This window comes from Aquarana catesbeiana, linkage group LG10 (assembly GCF_042186555.1).
Source record: "Aquarana catesbeiana isolate 2022-GZ linkage group LG10, ASM4218655v1, whole genome shotgun sequence".
NCBI lineage: Eukaryota > Metazoa > Chordata > Amphibia > Anura > Ranidae > Aquarana > Aquarana catesbeiana.
Genome location: NC_133333.1, coordinates 72,460,471 through 72,485,214, shown reverse-complemented (window position 1 = coordinate 72,485,214; position 24,744 = coordinate 72,460,471). Strand labels below are relative to the sequence as shown.

The window sequence follows — 24,744 nt, the reverse complement described above, 5'->3', positions numbered from 1 at the left end:
ACGCAGCGTAGGGCTGAGCGGCATCATTGCGTAACCTCCCACTGTTGTTGCGAATACAAGCAGGACAGGCTGTCTGTGAGAATCCGGCCGGTGCCACAGACTGTTTCTCCAAGAACGTTTATTCCTGATCTTACATGCAAGTGTATACTTTATTTGTTTTAATAAAGCCTTATGATTTTACACTATCGGAGCCCTCCCCTTCTCTTTTTATGGTTACACCACTCCGCTGAGGGCCAGGTTTCCCATGGATCTATCCATCTATACTAAGGTCCCTGATGTCCAATTCCAGCTATCCATCTCGGCTTTATAGTGGTCCGGAGTAGTAAGATTCAACAGCCTACTCAGACCCTCTGTAATGGGGGATCATGGGTTTCTGGTAAGCGGCCAGGCACTCTATTTATGGTAGTGGACCCAAGCACTTATGTTTTCATACAACTGGACCCTCACTTGATTTAACATCATACTCGGGTGTTTACATATTGACTAACACAAACCATTTAATATTTTTTGTTGCACAATATATCGTAGCCTTTGAGGCTAGTTTCATTATTTCATTGCACATGTTTTTTCCATATGTTATATGGTCACATATATATTTGAATCTTGTTTAAAGGTGATGTCTCACCACCCTTATATTAATTTTGTTTGTCATTTAGCGCAAGTCAAAAGTTTACTAATATCCACGTTGTGTGTTTTGTGTCACATATAGGAATTTGCAGCTTGTTTCATAATTCATTTTTCATTTGTTATCACCCCCCCCCTTCTTTTGGATTATTTTACTGATGCGCAGTTATTCTCCACTTTTCTTCCAAAAATGTCAACAATTCTGTGTTTTTCTGTCAATATGGGGTGCTGTGTGTACATTAATGAGGAAAAAAAATGAACTTAAATGATTTTAGCAAATGGCTGCAATATAACAAAGAGTGAAAAATGTAAGGGGGTCTGAATACTTTCCGTCCCCACTGTATAAAGATTTATTTTAGGGAGTTTTGAAAGACCAAGGTATAAGGTCCACCTATCATATTCCCCCTCCCCCCACCCTCTCATGGGCCATTTCTAACATTTTAGGGGGGGGGGCTCTTGGACAGGTAACCCTCTCCACTTCATTGAGAGATGAATGCCTAAATTAATTTGTATTACTTTGGCCAGCCCCTCCTTACTTACGCTATTGACAGCCCACTGGACAGGTAAGAAGTGTCATAATACAAAGATATAAATACACACTATACACATTTTAGCACATTTGGACATTCTGCTATTACCGATCAAGATAATAATAGTATACAAAAACTTGAAACAGTACCATTTGAAAGTATACAGGCAGGCCCTTGCACTACATGCTTTGGGGAATTCATCCATACATCTGACCACAAAAGAGATGGGTATAGTGTGTATGGGTTTGGCAAAGTCAGCAGATAGCTGATTGAGGATAGATAGAGAATTGGTATCAGCTGACTTAGCAGTTGAGGGGAGGGAGGGTTCCAAATGATTTGGGGACCCCCCCAAAAAAGTATCTGGCACTCTGCCTGAATTTAAAGCTCAAATCACATTTTTACACATTTTAGGGGGTGTTTAGGGTAAAGCACTACTATGGAGCTGACAAAATACATTGTTAAGTGACTACATGAGGTGAATATAGGGCCAGGAGAGCATGCTGGGGAGGTAAGTGAAGGCAAATATGTATGAAGGACAAAAAAATAATTACATAAAAATCCAGCATGCATGAGAACAAAGGGGACATTCACAGCATATAACAATCATGGTAATTAGGAAATGAGGAAAGAAATACAATATATTATCAAACATTAAATACAATAAAATGTGATATTAAAGGATAGAAATCTTACCTTAATATACTCCTTCTGGAGGACCTGAATGATGGCAGAACAGGTCTCTGGGATAATGATCCCCAGAGCCTGGGGGGAGATGCCTGTCGAGAACTTGAGGTCCTGCAGGTTTCTCCCCGTCGCCAAGTACCACAGGGTGGCGACTAGCCTCTGCTTCAGAGTGATGGCTTGCCTCATGCAGGTATCCTGCCTGCTGATATAGGGGGTCAGCAAAGCCAACAAACGGTGAAATACGGGGTCCGTCATCCGGAGAAAGTTCCTGAAATCATCAGGATTATTCTCACGGATCTCATGGAGCAAAGGCATATGACAGAACTGGTCATGCTGAAGCAACCAATTCTTGGTCCATGAACTCCTCCCCACCCTGTTCATGGACTGGGCTTGTGCCAAGGTAAGGACCCCAACACCAAGCCCCCGCACAGCACAAACTCTATGAGAGTACGTATACGCAACATGGCTAGAAAACGGTCGGCTGCTCAGAACGAAGTAACAGAACGCACTGAAGAACAGCAAGGCCTGTGAAGAGCGACCTGAAAAACAGCAACGAGCGGACAAGATCGCACAGGAAATTCCAATACGAACTGACTGCACGCACTGAAGAGCAGATACAAACCCACAAGCACAAACTGAACAACAGAAAACGATCTGAAAACCACGAGTCTGAAAAAGCGCGAATCGTCTCTCACCAAACTTTTACTAACATGACATTAGCTAGATTCTTAGATTAGCTTAGATTCTAAAATGCCCTTTTATAGTCTCGTCGTACGTGGTGTACGTGACCGCATTCTTGGCGATCGGAAATTCCGACAACTTTGTGCGACCGTGTGTATGCAAAACAAGTTTGAGTCAACATCCGTCGGAAAAAATCCATGGATTTTGTCGTCGGAATGTCCGATCAATGTCTGATCGTGTGTACGGGGCATTAGTATGGCAGTGCAGGGTGTAGCAAGATGGCTGTTGGTCAATGAATTTGACATGTAGTGTCCTGACGTCAGGGGTGACGCACTACACATATGATGCACTGCACATGCGCAGATGCTGCACATGCGCAGATGACACGCTGCGAATGCTCAGTACGTGGGGTTTTCTGCAACAGCTGATTTCACGTCACAGGAAGTGACATGGTTCGATATTCTGCAGGGTTCAACATTTTGGCAGAACACCACCTCAGTCACAATGCTAGGAGTGCGCAGCTTAGAACTGAAAGCACAGCAAAGAAAGCTCAGCTGTCATGGATGCATATGTGTGGCGTGTGGGTGTTAAGGCCTGCCCTCCCTGCACACTGCACATATATGTTACGTGGTCAGCAAGAGGTTAATATTCTAGTGTATTTTATTTAAACTTACCTGATTACAGTCCAGACTAGACTGAGAAGAAAACAGACCAGAGTTGTTACTAGATATGCTAGAGGGATTTTATAGGTAAATGCCACCAGTTTGACAGATATGTTCTTGTAATATCCATAAAACATATATGTACAGTACGTGGGGTTCTCTGCAACAGCTGATTTCACGTCACACGAAGTGACGTGGTTCGATATTCTGCCGGGTTCAACATTTTGTCAGAACACCACCTCAGTCACAATGCTAGGAGTGCACAGCTTAGAACTGAAAGCACAGCAAAGAAAGCTCAGCTGCCATAGATGCATATGTGTGGTGTGTGGGTGTTAAGGTCTTCCCTCCCTGCACACTGCACATATATGTATATATTACGTGCTCAGCAAGAGGTTAATATTCTAGTGTATTAGGGGCGTGGCTTAAACTCCACCAAGATGGCGGTGTAATCCCAGAGCTCCGGCACTCGGCGGGTAATTACAGCGGCTCACAGCAGCACAGGGCACTGACTAGCAAGTACTGAATGGCCAATTGACTCCCCTACATCCTTGCATCATGCCCAGGAGACGGCGGGCGGAACATTGCCCTTAAAAGCTATTGGCGTGCTTTACACAGCCACCGCAGCCTTGTGGGCAAGATAGCGCCGGCTCTTCGTCCACCCCACAAATGGCTCTTAGACTACCACAGAGCCATGATGACCCTGCATACAGCAATGCCTGCATCTCTGGGGAGACCTCACAGACCTCCTCACCCCTCAACAGGAGCCCAGCTAAAGCACGCTTTAAGATGGAAGATCCAGGGCTACAGCAGTGTGAGGTAAGGTCTAATGCAGACTTACAGGAGGATACCAGAGAACTCCCCGACTCTATAGTATCATTCCCCACACTGAACCAGCCAGTCCTGGACACAACATTAAAGGATATGCTTATCTCACTGAGAAGCACTATCCATACTGATATGATGGCATGTATGAGGAAATTCAGCTCTGAACTTACTACAGTGGGGCGCAGAGTTGACAATATTGAATCTAAAATGGGGGAATGCGCAACAATTAATGACTTAGTAGATGCACATGATACAGCAAACAAACATGGACCAAAGCAAATCTAGCAGATTTAGAAGACAGGTCCAGAAGGAACAATATTAAGAAAAGGGGCATACCAGAAGCAGTGCAACCTTCTGAACTACGCTCTTATACCACAGCAATGCTTTCAACCTCAGTGCCAGATCTTCCTGCTATTGAGCTGTCCATAGACAGGATCCATTGCCTCCCAAAGTCCTCATTCATACCAGAACATGCCCCTAGGGATGTTCTATTCCGTATGCATTTTTACCAAATCAAGGAACGTCTGATGCAAATTACACATTAAGGGGAGCACCGCACTACAGATTAGTCTAACCTGCAATTTTATGCTGATTTATTGCAATTTACTCTACAACTCCGCAAAAACCTAAACAACATCACAAAAGCATTGAGGAATCACAGTGTCAGCTATAGGTGGGGATATCCAACCACATTGTTAGTTACCATAGATGGATCAGCTCATGTGATCACATCCCCCAACAAAGGTTTCCGGCTTCTTCAAAAATGGAAGATCATATCGAGCGAAAATCCCACATCTCCTAATGCAAGTAGCCCCAGCAGAATTCCTCAAGAGTGGCAAGTTCCTGACTCTTAAAACCATAGGAATCATAATGCAGGGCCCCGTCCTTTGGAGCTCTATTCCATAATACAAGCTCCCATACACCTGAGCAGAAATGTTCTGCACCTGGGTTTTGAATACCCTCCTTTTAAGTTTAAGTTTATGTTATTTACCTCTTTTTTACTCGTTACCTTTTCAGAAACTGTTCTTGTTCCTACGCTTGGGACTCTTTTTTCATGAACCATCAGGTACGCATATGACTCAGGCTGTCTAATGGGCCATCAACGCCCTCAACTTACGGATGTTCATCTCCCACCAGTCAACCGCCAACTGTAAGTACAATCAGCACTTGACACCCAATGTACCCTTTAAAATGTGCCATGCCGGTTAAAATACTCTCAATAAAATGCACATGGACTAAACCATCCGGCCAAAAGGGCATCCCTATGGAGAGAAGCTGATTCTTCCCACTGTGATGTATTATGCGTCCAAGAGACACACTTCCACAATAAAGCTCCGCCTAGATGCACACATAGATCTTTCCAACATTACTTCTCTTCCAACATGACAGCAAAAAAGAGAGGGGCCATGATTGCAATCAAGGACTCCATTTCCTTCCTTCTGCTTTCAGAAACGTCAGATCCCTCTGGTCGCTATCTCATCATAGTATGTGATATCAATACTACCCGATATACCTTAGTGAACTTTTATGTTCCCAACAAATGTCAAATTAAATTCCTCAATGGGCTGTTGAAAAAATTAAAGCAGATACAACAAGGATCCTTTATAGTCTGTGGGGACTTTAATATTGTACCGAACCCACGAATGGACTCCACCTCATCACCCTCTAAAAGAACAACATCTTTGACATCCTTTTTTGCGGTCACATGACCTGTATGACGCCTGTCATTGTACGCACGCAAGCGAAAGGGACTACTCATTTTACTGTATGACACTGTATGTATACGAGAATTGATCTGTTTTTGATGGACAAGCGGCTACTACAAAAAGTGACTCAAACCAAAATTAACAATATAACATGGTCGGACCATGCTATTGTCCTTCTCACATTAGGGGATTCATATCCCAATAACAGTGCCTATGTGTGGCACTCTAACTCCCAAGTAATACAAATCCCAATGACTAAAAAAACCTTAGCGGGTCACTTGACCGATTAGATCTCCGATTTCAGATCAATTCCTCTTCTACTGACAATTCATTTGTACTATGGAATGCCCACAAGGCGTACATCAGGGGAATATTTATCCAATTAGGTACTAGGATCAAAAAGCAGAGGCAGAAGCGACTCACTACCTTACTCTCAGAAATCGACACCCTAGAAGCTCATAATAAAAAAAACCCATACCCCTCCCATCAACAAAAAAACTTACTACCTTGAGACATGACCTTAGACTAGCTTTACTTCAATCCTCGAACAAACTGAAAAGGATGAAAATGTCCTTCTATTCTACCAGCAATAAAGCAGGGAAATCACTCGCTCGCAAATTGCAAGGACAATGTTTTAAAACTAAAATAGTGCATCTTATTCACCCTAAAACTAAACAAAAGGTGTTTGACCCTCAAAGGATCGCAGATGCCTTTAGCGACTATTATGGGTCTCTATAGAATTTAAACCAAGATGACCTAATTGCACAACCCTCCCAAACAGACGTAGAAAATTTTCTGACTGATATCAAACTGCCCCAACTTTCCCCTTTACAGCTCTAGGAGTTAAACTCACCCTTTTCCCTGACCGAAATATTGAAGGTCATAAACACACTCCCAAGCAACAAATCCCCAGGACTGGATGGACTTACAGGGGAATACTACAAGAATTTTAAAACAATCCAGGGACCATACCTCCTGAGGATGCTGCGGCTGCCTCTGCTTCCTTTCCACCTGAGATGTTAGAAGCGCTGATAGTAATGCTGCCTAAGCCAGGCAAGACACCAAATACCCCCAAATTTTAGGCCTATATCTTTATTGAACAATGGCTTAAAGATTTATGCAAAAACGTTAGCGTTAAGATTAGTTGACATTTTGCCCACTCTAATTAAGGGCAGACAAACGTCGGATGCCACCAGACATTTAATAAATATAATCTTGCCAAGAACGAGCGGATGCCTTCTCTGCTTCTAGCTTTAGATGCAGAGAAGGCGTTTGACAGAGTGCACTGGTTGTACCTGACAAATGCTCTGGAGAAATTTGGCTTTACAGGCCATTTATTTTCTACATTTCTTGCCCTATATACTTCCCCGTCAGCTCGAGTATAAACATCAGGTATGTTGTCCAAACCCTTTGGGATTACAAACGGCACCCGACAGGGTTGCCCGCTATCTCCCCTTTTTTTAACATTCTAATGGAACCATTAGCCGCCAGCATTAGACAAAAACCTGAAATACAGGGCTTCATGATCAATAACCGTAAACACGTCATAAGCCTTTTCACATATGATGTGATTTTAATGCTCACAAATCCGGTGTCTTCTCTGGAACATGTATCTTGTCTACTTCGGACATTGACAGATCTGGACTAAATCCAAGCTCATCTGTCCCGGGAGACCGGCATGTGAGCATGTGAGAGGTGGACGTGTAACACCGAGCTCCCGCCGACGATTAGCTTAATTACTAATTACTAGCTAGGAGGAGAATACCAGGCACTTTCTTTCCTTCTCTTGCGGATCACTTTATTGGAGGCTTCCTCACTGAAAACTGACTGACTGACTGCCGTTGTGCTGATAGAAGTTTCTTCCATGCCCTGCTGATTGAGCAGACAAGGCTTTGTGTCATCTGCCTTCTGCGATCTACTACATTTTCCAGAGTGCACCCTGCAGTCCCATACAGTAACGAGAGCGATGGGGAAGCGTCTCAAGGGAGCTGAAGTAAACAGAACTGCTGGGGAGACAGGTGAGAGGGGCACACAGGAGAATGTCACTAAGCCCCTGCTCCAGACTGGGAAAAAAGACAAGGGAAGGGAGGCAGCAGCGAGGCTGGAAGGATTTGCCTGGATCTCGGCTCTGGACTTAAAAAGGATACCGAATAAACCTGGTATGTCTACAGCATCTAGCATTTCTAGCATTCCTAGCATGTCTGAAATGTTTACTGAAGCCCCAGCTGATAAAGCAGTAGAAGTGTTGGAGGAGATGAGGAGACTTGGAAAGTTTGTGAGTGCTGTGAGTTCTGTGCCATGTGAGGAGACGGAGGGGGCTATACAAATAGAGCAGACCGTGGAGACAGGAGGGGAAAAGGAGGGGAGTACAGATTCAAATGCTTCTGGTGTTGCTGCTCTGCCTCTCCAGGCTGATTTAAGGACAATTAGGGACGTGTTTCTGGCAGTACAAAACTGTAATTATACCCTGACATCTCTATCCACTCAGTTTAACCATCTTAGGGAGGATGTGACTGTAATGCGCCAGGACATGCAGAAAGTGCGTGAGCGAACATCAGCTGTGGAGGGGCGAGTTGCCACTTTGGAGGATGAAATGGGTCGAATCCAGAGAGATTTTAAGGAAATGGGTTTGCAATCTGGTCGCTGTGTAAATCACATAGATGACCTCGAGAATAGACTCAGAAGAAATAACATTCAAATCTTAGGTATGCCTGAACACCTGGAAGGGGGGGAAGCCAACTGAGTTCATAGAGAAGTGGTTGCTGGAAGTGTTTGACAAACAAAATCTCACTCCTTTCTTTGCGGTGGAGTGAGCGCACCGTATCCCTGCTAGACCCCTTCCTCCAGGTGAACCCCCTAGGCAACTCATCTTAAAAATGCTCCACTACAGGGACAGAGACAAAATTCTAACGTTGGCCCGTATCAAGAATAACAAAGTCAATGGTTGAAGTCAATGGTTCAAAAATTTCCTTTTTTCCGGACTACTCTGCTGAGGTTCAAAGGCAAAGAGCTCAATTTACAGATGTTAAAAGATGCCTTCGAGGTATTCAAATTCAATACGCCATGCTTTATCCTGCTAAATTAAGGATTATAGCTAGAGGAGAAACTTTTTTTTTTGATAGTTCCAAGGCGGCAGCATCCTGGCTTGATAAGAATGAACAGCACATGTCATCAATTATTAGCACTACTAGTCCTTGTGATGTGCAGGGAAATGGAATTGTTTAGAGTGGGGGAGGGAAAGGGGGGAATACTCCCTTAAGAAGCGACTAGGATGCGACAAGGTTGTGATTGGGAAATGTGAATGGGAAAAGTGTTGTTTTTGTCCTATTTCTTGCCATTTTTTTTTTTTTTGGCATCCTCTTAGCTCTCATTTCTTTTCCCCTTCTCCCCCCTTTCCTTCCCTATCCCTCCCCATCTCTTCCCTTTTTTCTTTCTTCTTCTTCGCTAACTTTTATCTTTTTTTTTTTACAACAGTAGCTAAAGGCGGGTTTTTCTGTTGTGCACGGGTACTAAGTGTATAAGCGGGATACAAAAAACAACAGTTACAAATAATGAACTCCTCCACTGCAGGGCTTTATGCCCAGGCTCAACCCCGGATGGATTTTTGTTCTCCCCTTTTTTTCATCTTCCTGCGGGAATGTGTTTTGCATCCAGAAGTCTTTTTTTTGGTAATAAATGATACGATACTGTTCTATGTGACCCTGCGACATTCTGGTACACTAAAGCTACTACCTGCATGGTGGGTTGTTCGGGACTTGTTTCCTATTTTTTTATCTGTAAGACCATTAAGATGGAATAATGATCTTGGTTATGAGTTACTACTTTGTTTATATCATTCTATGGCTAATAGTGACTGCTGAGATTGGGATATGGTCATGGAATATTAGAGGGAATAAGAATCCTATTAAGAAACATGCTATGTTTGCGGAACTGGCCCGGTGTTATCCTTTGATTGTTTGCCTGCAGGAAACACATCTAAGGATACTGTTAGTAATGCAGAACAAAAAAATATCCTATTCAATATCACTCAGTATATTCAGTTTATGCAAGAGGAACAAATATATTAATTTCCTCAAAAGCTCAGTTTTCCTGCAGGCAAACAGTGGTGGACTCACAGGGCAGATTTATTTTGCTGGTATGTATATTATTTTCTATGCAATGTATTTTGGGGTCAGTATATATCCCACCCCCATATAATAGCAAAGTAATGCGACGTATAGGCTCGCTAATTTCAGATAATCCAGGGAACCCAGTGCTGATTATGGGGGACTTCAATATTGTATGTAACTCTAGTTTGGATAGACATCCAGCAGGCCCTACCTTTTATAGATATATCCGGGAGTTGGGACTACAGGATATATGGCGTCTAAGAAATCCGTTTTCTAAGGAATATTCCTGCTGCTCCAGTACCTATCAGACTTTATCAAGATTAGATATGTTCCTGGGTACAGACTCAGTTCTTCCTTGGGTCTCTAATATTCAATATTTAACTAGAGGGTTATCAGACCATTCACCTATAGTAGTAACTTTTGACAAAATAAAGCCTAAGACTAGGACTAACTGGCGGGTCCCCTCTTTCTGATTTAAAATTCAACATCAGTCGGATTCAACGAATCGAGCTCTAACATAATTTTTTCATATTAATGATAACTCGGCTTCACCACAAGTGGTATGGGATACCATGAAGGTCTTTTTGAGGGGACTCCTGTTTAAAACCATAAATGTTTATAAAAAATCTAGCCGGGAACAAGAATCCCTGCTAGCAGCTTAGGGCGAAGCAGAAAGTAGCTCAGTATATTCAGGACCCCACTATTACCAACTGTGGGGCCTGGAAGGATGCACAATCTTCATACAGACAGGTTTCTATGAACAAGGCCGCGTGGTCTGGCTTTTTGTCCAGATGTCGTAGTTTTGAGGAGGGCGAAAAAACGGGCAGAATGTTTTCCGTATTTGCGAAGTCCCAGGAAAATACCAAATTTATTTCAGCCATTCGTAAAGCAGGGGGAGATATTTCACAGGATCAGAATGTAATCCTACGGTTTTTTGTTTCTTTCTATAGTAACCTATATCAAAATAAAACTAAACACTCCAAGATAAGAATTAAGGAATTTCTAGATCCACTAAAACTCCCCTCCTTGTCGGTAAATTCTAAAGAGGAAATTGATGCCCCCCTGACCTTAGAGGAACTGGTCAGGGCAGTATCAGAAAGCCCAAATGATAAGGCGCCGGGTACTGACAGCCTACCCTCAGAAGTATATAAACATTATGGGGAGGTGTTGCTTCCAGAACTACTGAAGGTTCTCAATTATGCCTTAGAATCATTCAATGGATTAAAATGCTGTATTCTGCCCCAAGGGCCTGTATGCAAATAAATGGTATGGTATCTGAATCTTTTTCATTATACAGAGGAACTAGACAGGGATGTCCCCTGTCTCCTCTGCTATTTGCAATGGCCATCAAACCCCTGGCTGAAGCCATCCGACAATCAGAATCAATTTGTGGATTTATTAGAGGAACGAGGAATGAAAAAATCTCTCTATATGCAGATGACGCTCTTCTCTTTCTTGGGGATACAGATAAATCTTTAAGGCCCCTTTCACACGGGACGGATCCGTGTTGATCCGCCCCGTGTTTATCCGCTGCTCAGCGGGGATCGCTCCGCTTTCCCCAGCTGAGCAGGCAGATGACAGGGCGGGACCCGCACACTGTGCAGGGACCGCCCTGTCAGATCTCCGCTCTCTCCTATGGGGGATCGGAGGAACACGGACCGTCTGTCCGTGTTCCTCCGATCCGCTCTGCAGACGGATAGAAAAATAGGATTTTCTTCCGTCCACAGAATCGGACGAGAGCGGAGGCGGACGACATCGGGTGTTAGTGGATGTACATCCGCTGACACCCGCTATCCCATAGGGATGCATGTATGTCCGTATTTCATCCGAAAATGGATGGATGAAATACGGACATACGGTCCGCATGTGTGAAAGGGGCCTAAAGATCTTTATTGGTACTTATACAAAATTTCGGCTTGCTTTTGGGATACATCATTAACTGGGATAAATCTGTTTTGCTCCCTTTAGACAACCCTAGTTTTTCCATGCTAAGAGAGGCTCCTCAGGTTAAAATTGTTTCATCATTTAAATACTTGAGAATAATGATACATTCCAAGGTAGAAAATTATTTGACAGATAATTTATCCCCTATTCTTATTAAATTCCAGCATAAGAGTATGGCATGGACTAAGTTGCCATTATCGGTGGTGGGTCGAGCAAACCTTATAAAAATGATCTGGGCCCCTCAATTATTATATATTTTTCATAACTCACCGATATGGATACCTCTCAAATGGTTCAAAAAGATAGAATCAATTTTTCGAAGGTTATTATGGAAAGGAAAAAATCCCAGGATTAGGCTATCAATTCTCCAGAGAAAAAGGGATGGGGGAGGATTGGCGATACCCCAGCCCAGACTTTACTTCATAGCTGCCCAGCTTCAGCATTTTGCTGGCTGGGGAGTTGTGAACTGGGAGGACTCTATTCAGGCCCTACTGCTAAGTAACAGTTCTCACTATAACCTCTTGGCCCAGCTGGAATCTGGGGCCTTTGCTTATACCTGTAAGAGCCCAACAATGTTACTCATAAATAGAGTTTGGAAGGAAATGAGGAACATAATGAAATATGCAGGTGCTTCGGAGTATTCACCATTCTGGGGGAATAGGCAATATAAAGAACTAGGTAAACTGAAGGGATTTGAAAGGTGGCGCTCTAAGGGCCTCAAATATATAACACAGTTGTACTCACACAATATTCTACGCTCCTTTCTGGATCTGCAAGAATCTTTTCATTTATCCCTTCATAGTTTTTTAAATACTTACAACTACGACATGCGGTCCAATCTCAGTTCAAAGGGGAAAAGAAAGTAATAAAACCAATGCCACTTATAACTTTATTAGCACGGATGACAGAAAAAAAAGGCTTGATCTCATCTCTATATGGTCAACTTACGAGATCATATCGAGATGAGGGTGTTAGCCAGGGCAGAAGAGGGTGGCAGCTAGATATAGGGGATATTTCAGATGAAACTTGGCAAATAATATTAGAAAGGGTACCCCTAGTTTCATTATCACCAGCACAATGTCTGACCCAATTATTAATAATTTACAGGGTATATAGAACACCAGTGAAACTATTTAAGTGGGGTAGGCGTGATTCCCTGGACTGTCCACGGTGCCAAAAATCACCTGCTGATTTACTACATATGTTGTGGAATTGTCCTAAACTGGCTAAATATTGGTGAGAGGTGGTGAATACAATTAATGAAACATTTAGTACATATATCCATAAAGACCCTAAAACTTGCCTGCTGGGCTACATCGATGAAGAACTAATGCACAATGAGATTCTGATATCAGTTACCAGACTACTGTTTATGGCATGAAAGCTAATTGCCCTAAGGTGGATATCTCCAAGTGCATCTTCCTCTGAGGAATGGCGCCTTCATGTAACTGACAATATTCTGAAGGAACAACAGATCTATTGTAACAGAGGCATACCCAATTATTTGTACAAACTGTGGAAGCCATGGATTTCGGTTCCATGGTTAGCCCCATCCTCACTGTCTTTTGCTGATCTTTAGAAGGGTGGGCAAGTATAATTATGGATAGAAAAGTTGGTACCAGACAGAAAATGGAGGTAGAGGGCAAAATCAGCGGGGAGAGAAGAATCTGACTGACAACCGGCAGAGGTAACTTTTTCACATAGGTACAGATGCATAGAATACTATAGTGCACAGGAAATGGAACAGTCATCAGATTTGCTTAGGCTGGGGATTTTTTTTTTTTAATTTGTGTGTTGTATGTTTATGAATATGTTGTTATTATTTGTGGTTAAATACTTGTTATGTTGTTTGGAGAATATATGTAAGAAAAAGATAGAAAAATTCAGAACTTGCTGTGGATAGACCATATCTATAGTATTCGAAATAAGGAATTTATGTACAAACTGTATAAGTGATAAGTACTATATCCAATAATATATTCTGGTTTGTAATGTTGAAATATTTATAATAAAGAAGGAATAAAAAAAAAAAAAAATGTGTCTACTTCAAAGGTATGGCATGGTGTCGTATTATAAAGTGAACAATACCAAATCTTATATTTTAGATCTGGGTGTATCCCCGCAAGATAAATTGAACCTGCAAGTTAGATTCCCATATGTATGGAATGACCATGAAAGAACTTACCTAGGGATAAGTCTCACTTCCCAACCTGAACAACTATTCAAGGCTAATTATCTCCCGCTTGAGAGAAAATTAAAAGAAGGATTACAAACCTTAAGCAAACATATATTATCATGGTCAGGAAGGCTGGCAGCCTTCAAAATGCAACTTTTATCCCAATTACTTTATATATACCGAACAGTTTCCATACCTATCCCCCGAAAAAATGTGCACACCTTACAAACAATATTATCTAGATTTCTATAGGAAGGTAAAAAAAGCTAGAAGTGCTTTCTCCAAATTTAGCAAGACAAAGAGAGCAGGAGGAGTAGGCTTACTAGTCCTCGCCTCACATAGCGGTAATACTAGCACAGATTAGAGGATGGTTCCCCATTCAATACACACCACTATGGGGGCTTATTGAACAAGCTCTAATACCAGGAGGTAGCTTACATGATTATATCTTAGCTTTTCCTCACCTCACATCCAAACCCACAGACCTCCCTCTCCCAGTATTAGTAACTTTGAAATCTTGGAAAACCTTGGTGTCGTCCAATTCTCTATCAACCCCTATGATCCCCCTAGCGATACCCACATCCACAATAGCATTGATAATTCCAGAATTAAACCTGAACAAGTGGGAGACTTTTACTCAGCCTGGCCACATACAAAGGCCCAACATTGAAGTAGCACCTTCAGGCGTTACATAGTTACATAGTTAGTAAGGTTGAATAAAGACACCAGCCCATCCAGTTCAACCTGTGTGAGCGTTCTACGAGCATAAATGACACATCTCATTTCTCAAATACCTATTACACTTTTGAAGGCCCTGAAGCACCAGGACAATGGAATTGCCCCCAAAATGACCCCATTTTGGAAAGCAAATACCCCAACGTATAATCTATGAGGCATAATGAGGCTTTTGAATGGTTCATTTATTTCCAGTTTTTGGAAAATGTGGAAAAAAAATGAAAATGCATTTTTTTCCACAAAATTGTCCATTTATCAGATATTTCCAACACATAGCATGTACATAGCAAAGATGACACCCCAAAATACATTCTGCTACTCCTCCTGAGTATGGTGATACCACATGTGTGAGACTTTTACACAGCCTGGCCACATACAAAGGCCCCACATTGAAGTAGCATCTTCAGGCGTTCTACGAGCATAAATGACACATCTCATTTCTCAACCACCTATTACACTTTTGAAGGCCCTGGAGCACCGGGACAATGGAATTGCCCCCAAAATGACCCCATTTCGGAAAGCAAACACCCCAACGTATAATCTATGAGGCATAATGAGTCTTTTGAACGGTTCATTTTTTTCCAGAAGTTTTTGGAAAATGTGGAAAAAAATGAAAACGCATTTTTTTTTTACACGAAGTTGACCATTTATCAGATATTTCCAACACATAGCATGTACATAGCAAAGATGACACCCCAAAATACATTCTGCTACTCCTCCTGAGTATGGTGATACCACATGTGTGAGCCTTTTACACAGCCTGGCCACATACAGAAGCCCAACATCCAAGTAGCACCATCAGGCATAATAGGAGCATAAATGACATATATAATTTCCTGGCAACCTATCATTTTTGAAGGCTCTTCATATTTCTAACACATAGCATATACATACCAAGAATTACCATCCAAAATAAATTCTATTGCGGAAAGGTTAAAAAAAAAAGCATTACCTGTGCTTTTAGTAGTATCCACAGAGGAGAGCACTGGTCCAGGCAGCAGGCAGGGATGTGCTTAGCGACAGCAATAGTAATTATCCAGGCAGCAGGCAGGAATATTGTCTATAGTCAGCAGAAGGATATTATCAGCACAGCACAGTCCATAGAAATTGTCCAGGTAGAGACAGCCAGCACAGCCATAATATTGGTCCTGGTGCACTGTTACCTGCAGACACTCATTGTACCGCTCTCCAGCCCTTCATAAACATACTGCCTCCTGCTACAGCTAATTATTTGCATAGTCCAGGTAGCAGGCAGAGGTGTGGTCCGTTCATGCGGTAGGCAGAGGCATGATGGCAGTAAGTCAGCAGCAGGCTGAGGGCCGCAATCAGGTAAGACCCGTGCACAGGGGCACAGGGGTAGAGGCTTCGAGCCACCCAAATCTCTATGAAGCCTCCGGACTCCAGACTCTAATCCGGAAATTCCGAAACCCGGAGAAAACAAAAAAAAGTTTTCTCCATTCGGAAAAAACAATTCTGGAGCCCCTCACATATGTGAGACCCCTGTGTACCACAGTAGCAGGGCAACAGATCAGTCCAAGCGGTAGGCAAAAGCATAGTCCATAAAACAGGCCAGGGTCAGTTCACATGCAAGCAGTCCAAGCGGTAGGCAGTAGTGTAGTTGATAAAACAGGCCAGGGTCAGTTCACGTGGAGGCAGTCCAAACGATAGGCAGAGGTATAGTCACAAAACAGGCCAGGGTCAGTTCACGTGGCAGCAGTCCAAACAGTAAGCAGAAGCATATTCAAAAAACAGGCCAGGGTCAGTTCACGTGGAAGGTAGTGGCATGGTTATTTGGGGAAGCATGGAAAATGGTCAGCACAGATGATGAAAATGGGGAAATGGTTAAAAATATGGGCCAATATTTTAGGGATGTATGATAAAGTTGGAAGAATTCACCAATGCAATGCAAACACCAGGTTGGGAGGGACACTGGGGACAATGGTAGCTGGTATCTTTTCAAAATCCTCTTTTGGTGCAACATTTTTTTTGCCGTCTTCTGCCTGCTTCAGATGGTGGAATGTTGAAGGGGAAGTGGCGCTCATGAAGTAGGCAAACAGCCTCAGAGCGAAGGTCTTCTGGGGGGGATCTTTGGTGATAGATGAGGGACGTAACAACTTCTTCTATGAATTGTAGGAAGGGGGTGGGGCTTTCTGTGGATTTGGTGTAGACTACTTAGGAATTATAAACGGCCAAATAAATGAGATAAATAGCTACCTTCTTGTACCAGAATCGGGACCTCCTTATCGACAAATAGGGCGGAATCATTTGATCATTGAAATCCACCCCTCCCCCATGTAGAGAGTATAATCTTGGACACATACTGGCTTTTCAATGGGACCTCGTCTTCTTTTAACCTCAACTGTAGTGTCGCCATGGATGGTGGACATCATGTGCACGTCCCTTTTATCCTTCCACCTCAAGGCCAGCACTTCATTGCATCTCAATGCTGCTCTTTCCCCCCTTCGCAGCTTTTTGTTTGCTAGAGATTGTGAGAAGACCTTCTTATTTTTTCTGGAGGTCAGGGTTTTTGCAATGTATAGGTGTTCGAAAAGGGGCAGGCCAGTGTAGAAATTGTCAAGGTATATGTGATATCCTTTGTTCAGAAGTGGGTATGCCAGGTCCCATACAATCTTTCCAGTTGTGCCCATGTAGGCCGGGCACTCAGGGGGCTGGAGCTGGGAATCTTTTCCTTCATATATGCGGAACGCATACAAGTATCCCGTGGCTCTCACAGAGCTTGTATAATTTTACTCCATATCTGGCCTTTTGCTAGGAATATATTGCTTTATTCCTAGCCAACCTGAAAAGGGTACCAGGGACTCATCGACATATATTCTGATCGGGGACATAGAGTTCTGCAAATTGTTGGGAAAAGAAATTTATCAGTGGGTGAAGTTTATATAATTTGTCGTAATTTGGATGATTGCGGGGAGAGCACTGGGTGTTGTCGCTAGAGGCGCCTACGGAGAGGATCTGGAACGCCTCCTCACTGTTGTAAACTCTTTTGGACATGACTCTCATGGCTGTGTGACAGGCGACTGTCACTGATGGGCTGTAAAATGGGTGGCAGGTGACGTTCACTGATAGGTGATGACGGTGTGACAGGCCACGGATGGTGACGGGTGATGGTGACTGATGGGTGATGGTCACAGATGGGTGACAGGCCACGGTCACTGATGGGTGATGGGTGCACCACTGACGGTCACTGATGGATGAAGGGTAATGGCTGATGTCACTGATGGGTGACGGGTAATGGCTAACGTCACTGATGGGTGATGGGTAATGGCTGACGTCACTGATGTGTGACGGGTGATGGCTGATGGTCACTGATGGGTGACAAGTGATGGCTGATTGGTGAAGGCTGACGGTCACTGATGGGTGACGGCTGACGGTCACTGATGGGTGACGGGTAATGGCTGACATCACTAATGGGTGACGGGTGATGGCTGATGGGTGACAGGTGCACCGCTGACGGTCACTGATGACAGTCTTTTATGTGACAGGTGCATTTTATGGGGTGGCTGTGGTGACTGTTGGGTGACAGATGACAATGGGGGGGGCAATGAGACAAGTGTGCTTGGTGCAGTACAATACAGACACAGATCGATAACTCACTGCTCCTGGCTCTTCTCTCCTCACACTGGAAATGGTGTGTGGGGAGAGAAGAGCTGGTAACAGCTAGTTACCGCTCTGTGTTTACATTTAGTGATCGGCTGTGAAATTATCACAGCCGATCACGTGGTAAACAGCCACCGGCCAATGGCTATTTACCATCGTCGGTGATGAGCAGTGTTCCCGGTAACACATCGCCACCGACATGCACGCACGGCATGCACACGCCATGCACAATGGGGGCGGTACCATCTGGCATCAGCCGTGACTTCATCATGGCCGATCACGTGGTAAACAGCCATGCCCAATGGCTGTTTACCCCCCTTGGTGGCGAGCGGTGTCTCCGTGACACGCCGCCACCGAGGGTAAAGAGATGCACGCACATGATCGCATGCATTCCCTGTTTAAAGGGCAGGGCGTCATATGACGCCCTCCCAGAATGAGAGCTGTGCTGCCTGGCCGTAGTATGACGGACAGCGGGCGGCAAGCGGTTAAGCATCATTAAAATCACTGCTCCTGAAAAAACAGCCATTTTTAAAACTTTTTTTGCATTGATACATGTCCCCTGGGGCTGGACCTGGGTCCCCAAACCCTTTTTAGGACAATAACTTGCATATTAGCCTTTAAAATTAGGACTTTTAATTTCGAACGTTCGAGTCCCATAGACTTTAATGGGGTTCTAAAGTTCGCGCAAACTTTCGGTCCGTTCGCAGGTTCTGGTGCGAACCGAACCGGGGGGGGTTCAGCTCATCCCTACTGAGGACTACAAATGCTGTACTTGGATTTCTAACACAAGTGCCAAGGTGCCTGACTACTATGATATTATTGCAAAACACCGAAAAGAAGTAGGCCAGCTCCAGCAGGAAGCTAGGGACATTGCTAAAACATGGAGCCCATTTGACAATGCAGGATTTGGGCTTGGAGGTGTATTTTCATGGTTAAAAGACATCGTCCTTGTCATTGTTATATTTATCCTTGCTCTGATTCTTTACCTCTGTTTAAAGTGTTGTACCTGCATAATTGCACACATTCAATCTCCTGATAAGGTTCTGTCTTACAAGACATACATGAAGAATCATCAGGCAATCTATGCCACAATCCCAAAGAAGTATTAAAACACAACATAGAATGTAGAGATCATCTTATATGATCTAAGAGGGGATTGAAGGGATATTTAGATTAACTGCATCTATTTTATAATAATCAGTTTCCATTTTGTGTTTTTCCTGTACTCCATTTTACAAACAGCTGTGTGTACGTACTGCTTATCGTTCCTGTTATCTACTTTCTAGTTTCATTTCTCATAAGTTACTTTCCAATTTCTTGTAAGACATGTGATTTCCTGGAAATGATGATGATAGTTATTTTTGCTGAGTTTCACTTCTGTCATAGATTGTCTCTGTGTTTGATTGGACAATCTGTTTGACGTACAGAGGGCAGTACCTTCTGAAAGTGCCCCTTTATATTCACGCAGAAAGAATAAACTTTTAGATTTTTTTCTCGGAGAGACCTTGTCATTGTTTTTTATCATTGTCTCAATGGGCTAATCTCACAGGCCTGTGGGGATTGGAAGTCACACCTTAGTCAGAGGTATCAAGGGTCTATATACCCCTAGACCATCTACATTCCTAACACTACCAACCTCAGAACAATTTAATTATGTCTGGGTAGCATCCTATCTTAAAAGCAATAAAACTATCAACTACAACCTATTCTGGCAGATCCACACATATCTTACTGCTAGGGAAAGTCGTAGAGGAGGTATCTCACTATTTTACATTTTCCTCAAGGACAAGTCTAAGTAAACCCTATGCTAGCCTGGGAGAGGGACCTCAATGACTCCTTCACGGAAGAACAATGGCACAAAGGTCTACAACATACTCACTCAGCTACTAAATGCACCAATGTTTGGGAACTCTCTCACAAGGTCACATAAAGATGGTATCTGACACCATACAGGATTACCAAATTTGACCCCTCCACACCTCCTTCGTGTTGGAGGAACTGTACACAGCCGGGCACCATCTTTCATATCCAATGGACCTGTGGGAGACTGGCTAAATTTTGGTCCAGCATATTTACAATCTTCCAAAAAGTAACAGGTTTCCCCATTCAATACGCCCCTTCTCTAGCCCTCTTAAATATGGGTATTGAAGACATACCACCGCCCCATAGGAAATTTACCATCCACCTATTTCTAGTGTCCAAACTAGTGATACTTAGACTAAGAAGATCCCCAAACCCTCCAGAAGCAATAGAGGCCATCCATACACTCTCAATTCACTACACTTACGAGAGTATGAAAAAAAAATAAAATACTGCGCTAACATTAATAAAAATGTATGAGCTGCGACTGAAGTGTTATACAGCACAATCAAACAGACAAGAAGAAAAGTCACGCTTAAACGGCAGCGGTTTGCCCAGTGAGGTTTCCTATAATTAAGGGACCAACGATCTCTGGTAAGAGGCAGCAGTTTTCTGAAGGTGGAGGTTTCATCTACGCACCCCATTCACTGCAGCAAGATTATCATTATATATCTTTTTCACCTGTCACTTGGGGATATTCCGCTTTTTGGTCCTCTTTTTCTGTTTTTTTTTGTGTGGTTTTTTGTTTTTTGCCATACATAATACATGGACTTTAATCAATCACTGTTCATTGAGCATAGAGGGAAAATACGCAAAGTTCCTTCCCCACTGGCAATCATGGATAAAATGGTATAACGCTTACAAGGCATAACGATAATAATTTCCAGCGGAGTCCTGAGCAATGGTATCCTACCTAGGGTCCAAGTTCCTTCTTTCTTAGTTTCTATGATTACTCCTTATTTATTTTACTTTGAGTTAGAGCTACAAGCTCTCAGTGAATGTTTGCTAATACAACCAGAACCCGTTGAACCTATTTTAAAACAGGAGAGAACAATTGATCATATCTCCCATTTGTGATTGACATAAAAAATGAAAGGAGCCTGTAGGTGCTGTCCCTCCACCAGAGCACAGTAAGTTCCCAATGGGGTGACTGGGGGAGTGTGATAGCACCTCTTACACTACAAATATCACTTGTCATGTACACCAATGTTAAAGTTTATCTATGGTCATCTATTTCAACGTTTGTAACGTATGTTAATATATGGCAAATAATGTTTACCTTTTGTATATTGACAAAATTGAATAAAATTATTGATAAAAAAAAAAAAATATTCTAGTGTATTTTATTTCAACTAACCTGATTACAGTCCAGACTAGACTGAGAAGAAAATAGACCAGAGTTGTTACTAGATATGCTAGAGGTATATTATAGGTGAATGCCACCAGATTGACAGATGTGTTCTTGTAATATCCATAAAACATATATGTAAACTCCATAAATCCCTGCAAGAATAAGCAGAAGACAAAAGCGTTAAAAATGTTTTAAACAATGCACAATGTTCAACACACATAGGGGTTGTTTTTTTTTATCACTGCTTATCACCTTTCAGTCATGGAAGCTATAGTACAACTTCTATGAATAGAGGGGGGGGGAGTGCAAAATGGCAGAAATAGTCACACTCTTGATGAGTATCTGTGACAGGTCCCTTTGGCTCTATTAATCCCCACAGCACTGGAAGATAAAGACTGTGGTTTATTAGGTGTTGGCAGGAGGCTTCAGATTGCTACTATGACAGCTGGCATGAGCACAAGGGACACTTCACATTAATTGTAAGTACCATTCCTTGTGCTGGTTTTTGTTTCGTTTTAAATTTTAAACTTCAGCTTTAAATTTTAATTTAATTTTATTAGTTGTTCATTACTAAACACAAAAGATTTTTTAATAGGGATTTGAGACTAAATTGTGCTCTCCAGTGTCAGCCACTTCATTAGGGGTGCAGGGGCGCCGCCCCCCCTAATCAATGTGCCTTGCCCCTAATCTACATGCAGGGCACCAGACGCATAGATTTCAATGGGGGTTTTTTATAGGCACATGATTAGAGCCTGAGGCTCTTTTTAGTCTGATTATAAATTTTAGTCTAATTTTGTTACTTTTTTTTTTTAATTTTCAAATTGTTTTAAAAAATGCTGTTGTGAAACAGATGAATGAACAGGAGAGGTTGCAGGGGAAGAGGAGGGGGTGGGCACACAGGGGGGCCCAGGCAGTGAGGAAATCCTATAGTGATCAGGGAGACGGGTGGGGAAATAACTGGAACCAATCTTTTATGGCTCACCCAGCAGTCGGCTTTCAGCAGCTTCAGGATGAGCCACAAAAGACTGGTTCCAGTTATTTCCCCAATCCGCACTGTTAGAACTATGATGAAAACCCTGACAGGGTTCGGCCGTGGCAATGCCCTCAAAATGACACTGCTACCTCGGATCCTTTTTCTACTGCAAGCACTTCCCATACGGCTTCCGCTGCTTTTCTTTTACACTATTGGCTCACAGTTCAGGAAATGTATCTGGTCACATCAGAAACCACGTCAGATGATGCAGGGATTATCGCTACTAAAGGTCTCAGGGGGCCTTGCTCTTCCAGACATTCGGACATATTATAGGGCCCCACATCTCAGCAGGATTGTTGATTGGCATTGCCATGGGGAGATCAATCTCTGGGTCTCCATGGAATTGGAAGACTCTCAGGGTATGGCTTTGAGTTGATCTTGGATATCTTCCCCCATACCTAGAGAGCTGTGCATGCATCCTACCTTGGGCAGTAATTTACAGGTCGCTCAGGAAATGTTTCTAAACTCTTCAATTTCTCCACGTCCCTCGCCCATGATTCCCATCTCAGGTAATCCCAAATTCATTCCCGGTCTTCAGGGTGGGCAGTTTTGTCATCTTAAAGCTCAGGGCTATACTCACTTGACAGATTTCCTCACGTCAACAGGAACCTTAATGTTCTCCGACCTAGCCCATCTTATTGATCCTCCTCTGGACTTTTGGGGTGGCCTTCAACTGCACTTTTTTTCTCCAACTTTGTTCCTGTACCCCAGGTATCTTTTGCCCGCTCACTTGTTTTGAATCACTATGTAACAGAGGAGAACCGATACATCATTTCCTCTCCTTGCTATATTCCTCCCTGATTCACCCTGGAGAACAACATGTCCCTCCATTTCTCACTAAATTGCAAACTGATCTGGCTCTGAGTTTTACTCCTGCCCAAAGACTAAAGATTCTCCATTTTGCTCAAAAGTCATCCATTGCCACAGGAGACTAGTTATAAGATCCTTACTCTATGGTACAGGGTCCCCACCCAACTTCACTGTATGCTCCCCCAGGTCCCAGACTCCTGTTGGCATTGTGGCTTGGTGGGTGGGACTATAATCCACATTTTTTGGGAATGCCCTAAAATTCAACAATTTTGGCAAGATGTAACAGCTATCCTTAACCACTTGCCGACCGCCGCACGACTATATACGTCGGCAGAATGGCACGGGCAGGCAAAAGGACTTACATGTACGTCCTTGCCTGCCCGCGGGTGGGGGGTCCGATCGGACCCCCCCCCGGTGCCAGCGGCGGTCGGCAAATCTCCCCCGGCGATCGGAGGTGAGGGGGAGGCCATCCATTCGTGGCCCCCCCCTCGCGATCGCTCTCAGCCAATGGGATCATTTCCCTGCCTCTGTATTGTACACAGAGGCAGAGGAAATGATGTCATCTCTCCTCGGCTCGGTATTTTCCGTTCCGGGCCGAGGAGAGAAGACTGTAATGTAAGTGCACAAAACACACACACACACAGTAGAACATGCCAGGCACACAAAACACCCCGATCCCCCCCCCGATCGCCCCCCGATCCCCCCCCAATCACCCCCCCCCCCTGTCACAAACTGACACCAGCAGGTTTTTTTTTTTTTTTTTTTTTTTTTTTCTGATTACTGTATTGGTGTCAGTTTGTGACATTTACAGTGTTAGGACAGTTAGTATTACCCCCCTGTAGGTCTAGGGTACCCCCCTAACCCCCCCTAATAAAGTTTTAACCCCTTGATCACCCCCCGTCACCAGTGTCGCTAAGCGATCATTTTTCTGATCGCTGTATTAGTGTCGCTGGTGACGCTAGTTAGTGAGGTAAATATTTAGGTTCGCCGTCAGCGTTTTATAGCGACAGGGACCCCCATATACTATCTAATAAATGTTTTAACCCCTTGATTGCCCCCTAGTTAACCCTTTCACCACTGATCACTGTATAACCGTTACGGGTGACGCTGGTTAGTTTGTTTATTTTTTATAGTGTCAGGGCACCCGCCGAATAAAGATTTAGCCCCCTGATCGCCCGGCGGTGATATGCGTCGCCCCAGGCAGCGTCAGATTAGCGCCAGTAACGCTAACACCCACGCACGCAGCATACGCCTCCCTTAGTGGTATAGTATCTGTACGGATCAATATCTGATCCGATCAGATCTATACTAGCGTCCCCAGCAGTTTAGGGTTCCCAAAAACACAGTGTTAGCGGGATCAGCCCAGATACCTGCTAGCACCTGCGTTTTGCCCCTC

The 24,744-nt window shown here is 43.4% G+C and overlaps 1 protein-coding gene across 3 annotated transcripts in view; it reads right to left on the bottom strand.

Annotated features, from left to right (window-relative positions):
• Window positions 1-24,744, bottom strand: part of TMC4 (transmembrane channel like 4) — a 1,453,434-nt gene that overhangs the window by 1,010,887 nt on the left and 417,803 nt on the right. For all 3 annotated transcript variants that reach the window (XM_073602282.1, XM_073602283.1, XM_073602285.1), the window contains exon 6: window positions 21,512-21,657. In XM_073602282.1, the coding sequence (XP_073458383.1) occupies window positions 21,512-21,657 (146 nt within the window). The remainder of the gene's footprint in view (window positions 1-21,511; window positions 21,658-24,744) is intronic.